Below are 12,269 nucleotides of genomic sequence, written 5' to 3'. Positions count from 1 at the left end.
ATGAATTGTATGAATTGATGTTGCTTAAATGTCCATACTAAAGTGATCTACATACTCAATGTAATCCTTACTAAAACATCAGTGACATTCTTCACAGAATAAGGGAAAAAAAACAATCATTATGAAGTTCCTATGGAACCAACTGTGATGGTTTCTTTCTGTGATTCCAACACTTGAGAGGCTGAGGTAGGAGGACTGCATTGAGACTGAGGCCATCTTAGGCTACTGACTTAATGAATAAGTACAAAATAAGTTCCTATGTAACTGTGCATGTGCACTTACACAAATACAAAACCCTGAAACAGCCAAAAGAGTCTTGAGCATAAACAACAAAAGCAGGAAGAATCGCATTTCAAAACAAACTACAAAGCTATTGTCATTAAAACAGCACAGCATTGGCATAAATAGAATAAAACAGGAGCCTAGAAAAAAAAAACTCACATATCTATTCCCAACTATCACTAACAAAAGTACCAAGAACACAAATTGGAGAAAAGACAATAGAGTCGGAGAAATCACATTTTCAAATATAGAAGAATGAAATTAGACCCGTATCTCTTACCAATTACAAAAATCAACTGAAAACAGATTGAAGACCTAAATATAAAACTGGAAACTGACATTACTAGAATACAGAATAAGAAAAACATTTTAAGGTACAGAGGCACAAGCAAGGAGTTTTCTAGGTAGGAATCCAGAAGCACAGTGGACAAATGCATTTCTTTAAAAAAAGAAAAAACTAGGATTTTATTAAACTTAAAAGCTTCAGCACAGCAAAGGAAACAATAAAGAGACAATTTATAAAATAGTCAAAAATGAAAACTATAACATCTGACAATAGGTTAATGGTCAGAATCTAAAAAGAACTCAAATAAATTAACAGCAAAATAAAATCCTAAGTAATCCAATAAAGAATGGACATTAGACCTAAATAGAAATTTGTTAAAAGAATATATTCAAATGACCAATTGGTAAATGAAAATATACTGTATAGCACTAACTGTCATGGAAATGCAAATCAGAAGAACAATGAGGTATCACCTCACTCTATTGATAAATGCTGGTATGGTTGTGGAGGAAAGGGAATCCTTGCATGCAAGTGATGGGAATGTAAATTAGTATAGCTATCACTGAAAAACAGCATGTGATTTCTTTAAAAGTTAAAAAGAGAACTATTATATGATCGAGCAGTCTTATTATTGATTATATACCCAAAGGAAATGAAATAAATTCACCAAAAAAATGTGTCTGCACTCCTAAGTTTACTATAGCACTATTTACAATAGTCAAGTATCTATTAGAAATATGGTATATATACACAAGAGAATATTATTCAGTCATATCAAATAATTAAAGTGTGTTATTTATAACAGCTTTGGTGGAAATGGATATCACTTTGCTAAGTTAAATAAATTAGACACAAAAGATAAGTACTTCACTAGCTCATTCATATAGAATCCAGGTAAGTAAATCTCATGGATAGAGTAGAGTCATGGTTACCAGAAGTTAGAAAAATAAGACAGGAAGAATGTTGTGAGACTGATAAATGGGTACTATGTTAGTTAGAAGCAAGAAATTTTGGTGTATTACTGCACATATGTTTTCACCATAAAGAAACAATAAATGGAAACACTACACAATATATATATGTATCAAAACATCATATTAAGCCACAGACATACGTATATTTTTACATAGCAGGTTTTTGTTTTTTTTTTGAAGACAGAGTTTCTCTGTGTAACAGGCCTGCCTGTCCTGGAACTCACTCTGTAGACTAGGCTGGCCTCAAACTCACAGAGATCTGCCTGCCTCTGCCTTCCCAGTGCTGAGATTAAAGGTGTGTACCACCACGCCCAGCTTATATCAGTTTTTTTTAAAATTTCCTTTGATCTTAAAAAGAAGTGGTTTATGTCATTATGTATAGAGATAACATCTATATTGGTACAGTCATTGACAGACTAATGACCTAGAATTCATTGGTTCTAGAGAACAGCTGTACACATTCAGAAATTATTACTGCACCTTGCAGTATTAACAATTAGTACCGGGATTGGGGATTTCAAGGCCCTGGGTTTGGTCCCCAGCTCCAGGAAAAAAATTAGTACCAAAACCATGCATTAACAGAAACAACTTGAATTTTCTAAATATTCCTTATATTTCAGCAGGATAAACATATATATTAAAGCTATTTTAGTTACATAAATTGTGACATCTATAGAAGACAAAATTTATTAAGTGAATGGGAAAAATTTAAAGAACCATACAATTAATTATTCAGTTTTTCTTCCTTTTTTGCTTATTCAAAGGTGGCAAAAGAAAGATAACATTTTCTCAAATTAGAATAAATTAATCTAAAGGCTAAGCATTCTTCCTACAGCCTATGAAAATCATTTTTTTAAAGCCAGATTATTTATTTGGTGAACCCATGTGTTTTTACTCAAGGTGCTTCAGTTATTTAGTGATGATAATGTATCCAAAACGCTTCTGTTAAATGTATTTTCTGAATAGTCACCTTTGGGCTTGAAATTCACTCTCACTGATAATACAAAGGGATAAACAAGGATGTAGTGATGCAGTGCATTCAGTCTTCAAGACAATGGCTAACAATGAAACAGAAAAATAGTGTAAGGAACATGGGTTTTTTGTTGTTAGTCTGGTATGTTTAAAACGTTTGCATGTTTGGAGACAAAAAGGTTTAGTGAACTTGAGAGCAACCAACCCTGATGGAATGACAAATTGTAAACTGCTAGACAGCTGCAGCTAGTAATAAAATGCTGAGACCTGAAGCACATTTGCAGAGCCTAATTATATGGCAAATCCCAGGATCTGAGAGAAGGCAAAACAGCTAGAAGAATAACTGATAGACTGGTTGCTATAGTAACTGAGATAAATTTGTATACTGACTAGGGGGAAAAACACTATAAGATATGAAGTCCATATTATGTTTTAGTTGCTTTTCCTTCAATTTTGAATCATGGGACCAGACTAATATAAAGAAGGTTCAATTGGAAATAAAAATAATAGACAGAATTCCACTTTGAAGATCAAGAAAGCAACCAATTAAGGATTTAACTGTTTAGCTGAAAAATATCTCAAAGCAGAAAGGTAAAAGAACTGATGAAAGAAAGATCATGGATAATAAATTAGATGTTTGTGAACAGAATAAAGAAACAGGTTATCAATTCAAGTAAAATATCAGTAGGGCATCATAAAATGGGCACAAATTTTATTTTAAACAATGCTTAAACTAGGCATTAATCTCTAACAGAAAGAGTTACTTAATTTGCATTGCATATGTGTACCCCTATGGAAAAAATGACCTTAGGAATTATACATATCTCAGTTACCAGGCCGCAAGAAATAGCTCATAATCTGGTCCCTTTTTTAGGTGCTTAGGGTGACATTCACCTCTTCCATCTCTAGCACCACAATTTCCATGATCTCAAACTACTATCCCTTCTAATATTATCTCCACTATACTCCCAGAAAATAGCTACCAAAATTGCAGCAGGAATATGAGGAGGGAACAAACACTACCACAGTTGGTAAATTTATCAGACTTTATTAAAGTTATAACAATGAACTGAATAGAATATATTGACTGTTGCGCCAGGTATATATACCAAATCAGAAATTATTTTCTTTCCTATAAGACTACCAATGAGGGGCTGAGGGAAGGACTCAGTCTATAAAGTGCTTACCATGTAAGCATGAAGACCTGAGTTCGGATCCCCAGAACCTTTGTAAGACAGGCATGGGGGCTGGAGAAATGGCTCAGCGGTTAAGAGTATTTGCAGAGGACTTGTTCAGTTCCCAGCACCCACGTGGCAGCTTACAACCACTAGGAAACTCCAGTTCCAGGGAATCTGATGCCTTTATCTGCCCTCCATAGATACCAGACACACATGCAGTACATATTCATATATACAGGAAAAACATCTATACACATAAAAGAAATAAATCTTTTTAAAAAGACAAGAATGAGCCAGGCGGTGGTGGCGCACGTCTTTAATCCCAGCACTCGGGAGGCAGAGCCAGGCGGATCTCTGTGAGTTCGAGGCCAGCCTGGGCTACCAAGTGAGTTCCAGGAAAGGCACAAAGCTACACAGAGAAACCCTGTCTCAAAAAACCAAAAAAAAAAAAAAAAAAAAAAGACAAGAATGGTGATATGCAACTATAATCCTAGCAGTAGGGAACAAGATCACTGACTGGGGCTTTGTGAGCAACTAGTCTTGCCCAATAATAGAGCTCCAGGGAGCAATTCTGCCTCAAAATATAAGGTAAAGGGTGACTCAGGAAGACACCTGACATTAACCACTAGCTTCCATAAGCACATGAACCCACAAGAGCATGCTCATTTTCACACACATGCACACAATATTCTTTTAAACACTACCAATGGGGCTGGGCACTGTGGTATGCACCATTAATCTCAGTACTGGGGAGGCAGAGGCAAGAGGATTTCTATGTGTCAAGTTAGCCTGGTCTGCATGGTGAGTTCCAGGGCAGTTGTGGCTACATTGTAAGACTCTGTCTCAAAAGCAGAACAACAAAAAAGTAAAAATTTTTAAAAAAGGAAATTAAGGAAAAGACCACCAGTGAACTTATCCTATAACTACTTGTTTTTAATATATTAATTTGTTTTAGTTTTGGATTTTTGAAACAGGGTCTTGGTATACAGCCTAAATTGATCTTGAACTCATGATGCTCCTGTCTCCATTTCCTCAAGTACTAATATTACGAGAATACACCACGTCTGGTTTTTAACATTTTTAGAAAATCATGTTCTATGTCTTATTTTATGAAATAAGTTATCACAAGATAATAAAGTTTTCAACTTATATGAATTTGTACAGATTCAAATTGAGTCTCCAAATTGCCATATTGCTACCAACTGTCCTATCTCCATGAGTCACCAATTGACAGTTGGAGGTCACTAAATTTAGAACCTAAATTTACTAATTGATATGTAGAAGGTTTTTCCCCACTTCAATATGTTATGAGTATGTTAAAACTTCACTAATAAATATATTTCTATCAATCTACAGAGCCAACACAATCAATATAATCTATGATTGAATTGGAACAACTAGCCATTTTTTGTTGTTGTTTTAAGACGTTCTTGTGTAGTCAAGGTTGGCCTGAAACTTACTATACAACTGAAGATGAATTTGAACTCCTGATCCTCAATGCCTCCATCTCTCAAGTGCTGAGATCAGAAGCACATTATTATGCCTAGATCAAACAGCCATTTACAAGATTATTTCCTAAACTTATAACACACTAATATTTTGTAAATAAAAACATGTGCTGAGGTGGATGTAGTGAAACAGGCCTGCAATCCCAGGACTGGGAATGCTGAGAGAGATGGATCAAGGGTTTGACTCCAACCAAGGCTATATAATAAGACACTGTCAACACACACACACCACCAGCACCAGCACCGGCACTACCACCACCAACCATCCAAAAGCAAATATGAATTTTCAGTTCAGGGTGAAATGCTTCTTATGCTTAAGTAAAGAAAGCCATTTAATTTGGGGATGTTTTCAGATCTAATAATTCTTGTGGTTTTTTTTTTCTCTATGTGTAGATTTATGGTATATGACCATGTGTATATGGGTTTGTGTACTTACAAAGCCCAGCAGGTGATTTCCTCTACTGCTCTCTAACTTTTTTTTTGACACAGGGTCTCTCACTGAATCCTAAGGTCACCATTTTGGCTAGGCTGGCCAGCCAACAAGCTCCTGGAATCCACCTGTTTCTGATCCCCCATACTAGGGTTATGGCAGGTGCAGTCATGCAGGGCTTGTATGTGGGTGCTTGGTATTCAAACTCAGGTCCTCCTGTTTGCATAGCAAGTATTCTTATGGAGAGCCATCTCTTTTGCTCTTTTTAATTTATTTTATTATTTTTTTTGAGACAGAGCCTTGTTATGCATTCCTGGCATTCACTATGCAGACCATGCTGGCCTCAAACTTGTCATGATCTTCCTGCCACGCTGCCTCCTGAGTGCTGGGATTATACGTGTGAGTGAGCTATTATGCTCAGGTACACCTAACAATTCTTCCATATACTTTAATCTCCGTTCTCATGATTCAGTCCATAATTTATCATTACTCCAACCTAAACATGGTAGATTGCAGTTAACACTAACAAGACCACTAAAAATGAAACAAAACTACATAATCATTGTTCACAGACAAGCTATTCAATCATTGGTTTTCATTTATAATTTATCATTACTCCAACCTAAACATGGTATATTGCAGTTAACACTAACAAGACCACTAAAAATGAAACAAAACTACATAATCATTGTTCGTAGACAAGCTATTCAATCATTGGTTTTCATTTTGACTTAAAGGAAATTAGTGAGCCATAATCAGAGTCATATAACAGTTAATGTCTTTTGAAAGATAAAGTATGAAAAGCCATGTTAAGTAGAATTAGACCCCCTTAGTGGCCTGACTTAACAGGGTATGTGCCAAAAATCTGTAGCATAACTACCTGCTCTTATTCTCTCTTCATTCAAATGTGGCAACATCACATAGATAAGGAATCAAAAGACCTGGATTTTAGTTTGAAGTAAGATGTGTAACTTCCTTCTCTAGGTCTAGGTTTCATTTTCAGTTAAATGGGAAGGCTGAGCCAAATTATATCTAGTTAATTCCTATTCTAAAAATGCATGATTCTATCCTTCTTCTAAAACTTTGAGACTTAGGAAGTCTAGGACTTTGGCTGTCACTAAAAAATAATGTTGAAAATATTAATTTATTTTTATAACATGTTTTCTGTTGCAGTCTTTAGAATATGTAGGTATAATTCACAGTCGGAAGAGGCATCCAACTCATATATAATTTATACAGTAAATAATTTCAAATCTATGGATTTGGAACCATGTATCAAAGTCATCAATGTTTGTTCAAATAAAACATTATAAAGATATGTAAGCCAGGCCTGGTGGAACAGGCCAGTAAGTCCAGCTACTCAGGAAGCTGAGGCAGGACAGAATGTTCAAGGCCTGCCTAGGCTACAGAAAGTCCAGGCCAGCCTGGGCAACTTGGCAGGATATACATTAAAACACAAAACAAAATGAATAGGCTTGGAATACAGCTCAGTGGTAGAGTGTATCTAGCACGTATCAGACCCTAGATTCGATTGGCAATACAACAAAAACAAAACAACTCAACAACGTGTGTGTGTGTGTGTGTGTGTGTGTGTGTGACATAGAGAGAGAGACAGAGAGAGAGAGAGAGAGAGAGAGAGAGAGAGAGAGAGATACATACAGATTTCTCCAAGAACAAAGGTTTATCAATAAAAGTACACACTACTGAATCTCAATACAATGATAGGTATTTAAATTTCAAAGGGTTCTCAAACTGTAATTTCAATTTAAAGTTCAGGAAATAAGATGACTCACAGTGTTGGACTCTTTTCTACTATACCACAGTTCCTCCTTCCTTTCCTGCTGTATTAAGCAGCAGAAGAGAAAGAATGCCATATTATGAAACTGATCTGGGATGTAGTTCTGTTATTAATTCACTGTGGCATCATGGGTAAGCCACTTTTTCTCTCTGGGCTTTAGTTTTCATAACATTTTGTAAGAGTTAAACTAACTGCCATTTCTGGGCATTCTATGACATTATAAAAGTCCTACATAATAAAACAAAAATATAGATTCTAGAAAGAGAAAATGGGAATTTGCAGCCAAGAGAACTGAAAGGTTTAGGCGATGGCTTTAGATAGATTTATCAATTCAATGTAGAAGGCTGGTACTAAAGCATTTACTCTTGGATCAATTGGGGGAAGATCCCTTCTCTACATAGTGCAGAACAGCTATGATGTATTAGAAAAACACTGGGCTAGTGTTTGATGAGCTGGTTTCAAATGCCAGCTCTGTTGCTTGAAAGTTGTTTCTCCTAGAATAATGTCTTTAACTTCTCTAAGATCTTATATGTAAAAATGGAGAAAGTACCAATCAAAAGAAACCATTATAAATGTGGTACATGTTACATATTGGGTAAGAGATGATCTGCCACTGTGGAAACATAACTGCATTGGGCTCAAACTCTAATAAGTGGGCTGCTTATTAAATTTTCTTTCAAAGTACAGATTAACAAATAATTAAGAAATGTAAGAAATAGATCAATATTAGGGAACAGACTGTATTTGGATCTGCTGATTAACAAAACATTAGGTTTTTCTCCAGTGTCTATTCAATTTAGCACAATTTGATGAAATGTTCTGTGTATTCCCAAACACACAAACATCAAGAAGCATTTCTTTAAGTGGCCAAATTCACTCAATTAGTCTCTTAGGGCTTGTATGGTGTGCCACTTCGGTTCATGTCAAGGAACAGAAGACATTTCCTATGATCAACTAGCTAGTGATGCCACCTGTTTTCAGAAATAAAGATTTCTCACTGAGTTTTAAAGCTGTTAGCTGCTCATAGTACCTTACAAGTCTGCCCCAGAGGATGGAGGAAAATATAAACAAAGCCACCTCTTTTCTGCCCTCTCAATATTGCTAACTGTTTTCAGATCCAATTCTCCAGATAAGTCTATTTTTTCCCAATTCTCTCATTAATACAGTAGGAGGGAGGACATGTAATCTAAACAAACCTTGTCATTTTTCCATAGAGCTTTCAACATGCTCAGTTTTGGGGTAAGCCAGAGTTAAATTTAGGAAGCTGGGTCCCAAAGGACTTTAAAAAGAAGCCAACTTATCACTTACTATCAAAGTATAAAGTTCTTGAGAAGCTGTATAATCCCAGGAGGAAGAAGTGACTATCAATTCTATCATAATGACTCATTGGATTCAGATAAGTAAAACAGTATAAGTTTGTATACTTCCTCCCAATGTAAGCACTGTAGAAAGCTAACAGTCTAACGCCAAGAAAGGAAGAGAAGAATTCACATTTGAATGTTTTCTGTGTTAGATACCGAACTTAACAGTTTACAGAGGTTCTGAAATAACTGTCCTTTCTAGACTAAACTTACTTTATTCAATGAGGAAGAACAATATCCACATGGCTCTAAATTGCTAACATAGTGAAAACTGATTATTCCCCCCACATAAAAAAAGAAAAACAAAAAACCTCCGCATAAATGCTTGCTAAGTGATTTATTCTCTCATTTAGCCTGAACTGACAGTTCATTACTTTGAAGGGAAAACCACACACAGACTTTATTTCAGGAGAATTCACTATGTTTGAAAATCTAAACGCATTTTTCTACCCTGTTCTACTGAGTTCCAAACTTGGATCAGATATACTGAGTTCCAAACTTGGATCAGACACTGAACTTCAAGGAGATTCAGTGCTATCTCAAGGCATATCATTATGATCCTAAAATCTCACAATAGTGACAGACAGCTTCCTGGAAACACACACATTAGTAATCTAGCAACATACAATTCTTTCTGGTTATGTTGCTGTAACTTTTGGGGTATATATTGTATATAATATACAGCAGGCTTTTAAAAGGACTTCTAAAAATGTACTGATAACTTTATTTCTATCAAAGTATTTCTTCCACGGGGTAAACATAAGAACTGAAGAGAGTTCAACTCCAAGAATCATACACTAACATACACATTTTACCAATTTTCTAGATCTTATAGTCTGAGAATATATTTCACTGCTTCTTGTTCCAGACATGTCAGGAAAGAGTTTGTGAAATCATTTTAAACGCTATTTTAACTCTGAAAAGTAGAAGAGTAAAATAGGTCCAAATCCTGGTCAAAGAAGCTTTCCAACTCGTGAACTTCCTACTCAGAGCTACCCATATTAATCACCAGTAAAACATCTTGCAAAATTAGATAAAGGGCACAAAGCTGGGCTCTCCTTCCAAGGACCAGATTACTCAGCACTTGTTTGTACATCTGTACTCGCCTGTGTACATTTGTGTCCCGCTGCCGTTTCAGACCACATCATTCTCTCTAATGGTAAGCATCTTGTCTACAATTTCCTCTGGCGCACAGTAAAGTGCTATTTCAGTAAAACACTGTTGATGTCGAACACATTGGCTGGAGGACTTCCTTAAATAAATACCTGCCTTCTCCCCGCTTCTTTTTTATACAAAAGAAAAGGTGAATGGCAAATAGGGTAGAGTTACAGCCACTTCGGAAATGAATAGGTAAACTAGAGGTCTTTTTACAAAAAGACCGAGGGAAGTTCAATTTCTCCTGCCACCGCTCCTTTTGGTCCCCGAGGGCCAAAACGGATGTTGGAAAGGTAAGCTTTGAACACCGCAAATACAAATCGTTGCCTCTCAGGCACGAATGCCATCCACTCAATGGCTGGCCAAGACAAGAAAGGGGTTCCGAAGGAGTCCCCGGGCCGTTCACTAGGAACAGGGTGGAGAAGGATTCCCTCTCCCTCTTCCAACTCATCCTACCCTAAAGAGTCCCAGGTTTGGGTTTTGAGGTGTCCGAGTGAGATGAGACCAAGAGGAACAGCGGTGACGGACACAGCGGCATTTGGGAGAGGAGTAGAGGGAGGCACGGGAGAAGCAAGACACTGGGATGTCCGAGTTCTGGGCCCGGGCTTCTGTTACTTACCCTACAGGATAGCCGCCCCCCAGGTGCACATCTTCAGGGGCATCATAGAATTCTTCGGTGTCGCTTTCCGACGCCATTTATAGGACACACCCGCGGGTGAGGGGGCCGGCTCCGCCTGGAGGAAGGGTGATTCTCAGCGTCTCCTCCTCGTCAGTTAGTGTGTGGAGAGGTGGGTCCCGGGCGACGCTGAGCAGGGCACAGATGACGTGGTGTGAGAAGTCGGTTAGGGACAGGGGACCACCCTCAGTTGTTGGGCTAAGGGGATGACCTGCAAAGCGAATGCCTGAGGTGGCTGCAGTGGGTCTGGGACTGTTGCCGGCGTCCCGGGCGCTAGGTGTATGAAGAGCGCTAGAAGAGGCTGTGGCTCTTCTCAGTCCGGGAGAGCCAGGCAGCAGCGGGCGTGCCGGCGACAGCAGCTCCAATTTCTCCCGCAGCGGCAATTACAGCTGCTGGGAAAGCTACTAGCCCGCAAAATACCGACGCGCACCTACCCTCGCGAGATTTCGGGTCGGGCCGGTAAAGCGTGGGCGGGGCGGAGAGGTGGCGGGGGGGGGGGGGGCGGTCCCAGAGAGGCAATGTTCTGATTACTAATGCGGGAGAAAGCCTGTCAAAATGGCGCAAGCGCGTTGAGGGCATTTGGCAGAGGCCGGAAGTAGCAGGAATAAGGGAGGTGGCTAGCCTTCAGAGGGGAGGAGTCTAGGACCTGCGCAGGAGCACCCCGCTGCCAAAAGTCTGAGGCACGCCCGAGTTAGGTGGGACCTTGCTTAGCTTTAGTCACTAATTCTACTAAGTGCAGTTCGAAAGAGAAGCATTTTTGAGAGGGGTGATTTTGAGTCTCTTCCGTTTATCGTGAGAAAACGGTGTGGGCATTTGGGTTTGTGTTTTACTTTGTCGCCCGAGCCAAGTCTGAACTATCCCACCATAGAATTTTAGCAGTTTCACCATCTCTGGTCTATAGGAATAGACCGATCTTATTCACTTACTATGAGATCTCTAGTTGAGATCTACATATGATCCAGATGGCCAAAGGGTAAAGTCCATAAGAAAGAAATAGCTGGGGAGTGTCCCATTTCCAAAGAGTAATTAATGGTGTATTTATTGCTGGAGCTGAGCCATAATAAAGCCTCCAATTACTTTTTCTCAAAACTTGTCTGTCGTCGCTGCCCACGATGTGAGAGAAATTCCATACTGCCCAAGATGTGTGTCAGCCAAATAACATGTGTGTGTAGAGGGGCGGGGGGGGGGGGAGAGGGAGACAGAGAGAGAGAGAGAGAGAGAGAGAGAGAGAGAGAGAGAGAGAGAGAGAGAGAGAGAGAGAGAGAGAATACTACTGCAAGGCTAAGACAGTACCTGGATTCTGATCTTCAGTTGCCCAATGTCCATTGATAAAGACTGAGATGTTCTTTCTGAAACAAAGGGCCATTCATTGCCCATTAAAGTGATATTGACCTTCAGTGTTTTCATGAGGCACATTTATTTCTTCCACTGACGTCATAATAGGCTCTTGGGTTGTTTGTGCTGCCTCAACCGTTAATCAAGATGGCAGCATAAAAGCTTGAATTGGGACCAGGGGCATAGCTTCAGAGAGATTAGAAATAGGGTTCTAAAGGTATTGTGAAGCAATCCAACCCCAGGCAAGGTCTAGTGTGCTCTGGGGGATTTCTACCTTTTTTTTTTCAAGACAGGGTTTCTCTGTGCAGTCTTGG

The 12,269-nt window shown here is 38.6% G+C and overlaps 1 protein-coding gene across 2 annotated transcripts in view; it reads right to left on the bottom strand.

Annotated features, from left to right (window-relative positions):
* Positions 1 to 12,029, bottom strand: part of Wdr44 (WD repeat domain 44) — a 100,432-nt gene extending 88,403 nt beyond the window's left edge. The window contains exons 1-2 of one of the 2 annotated variants that reach the window (XM_059250743.1): positions 11,914 to 12,029; positions 10,564 to 10,749 (exon numbers count right to left, since the gene is read on the bottom strand). In XM_059250743.1, the coding sequence (XP_059106726.1) occupies positions 10,564 to 10,640 (77 nt within the window). In that variant the 5' untranslated portion in view covers positions 10,641 to 10,749; positions 11,914 to 12,029. Of the gene's footprint in view, positions 1 to 10,563; positions 11,025 to 11,913 lie in introns of those variants that run through there. The other variant, XM_059250744.1, reaches the window with a different exon arrangement.
* Positions 12,030 to 12,269: the final 240 nt, after the last annotated feature.

Source organism: Peromyscus eremicus, chromosome X (assembly GCF_949786415.1).
Source record: "Peromyscus eremicus chromosome X, PerEre_H2_v1, whole genome shotgun sequence".
Lineage (NCBI taxonomy): Eukaryota > Metazoa > Chordata > Mammalia > Rodentia > Cricetidae > Peromyscus > Peromyscus eremicus.
The sequence above is the reverse complement of the archived record's forward strand: the minus strand, read 5'-3'. Positions and strand labels throughout refer to the sequence as shown.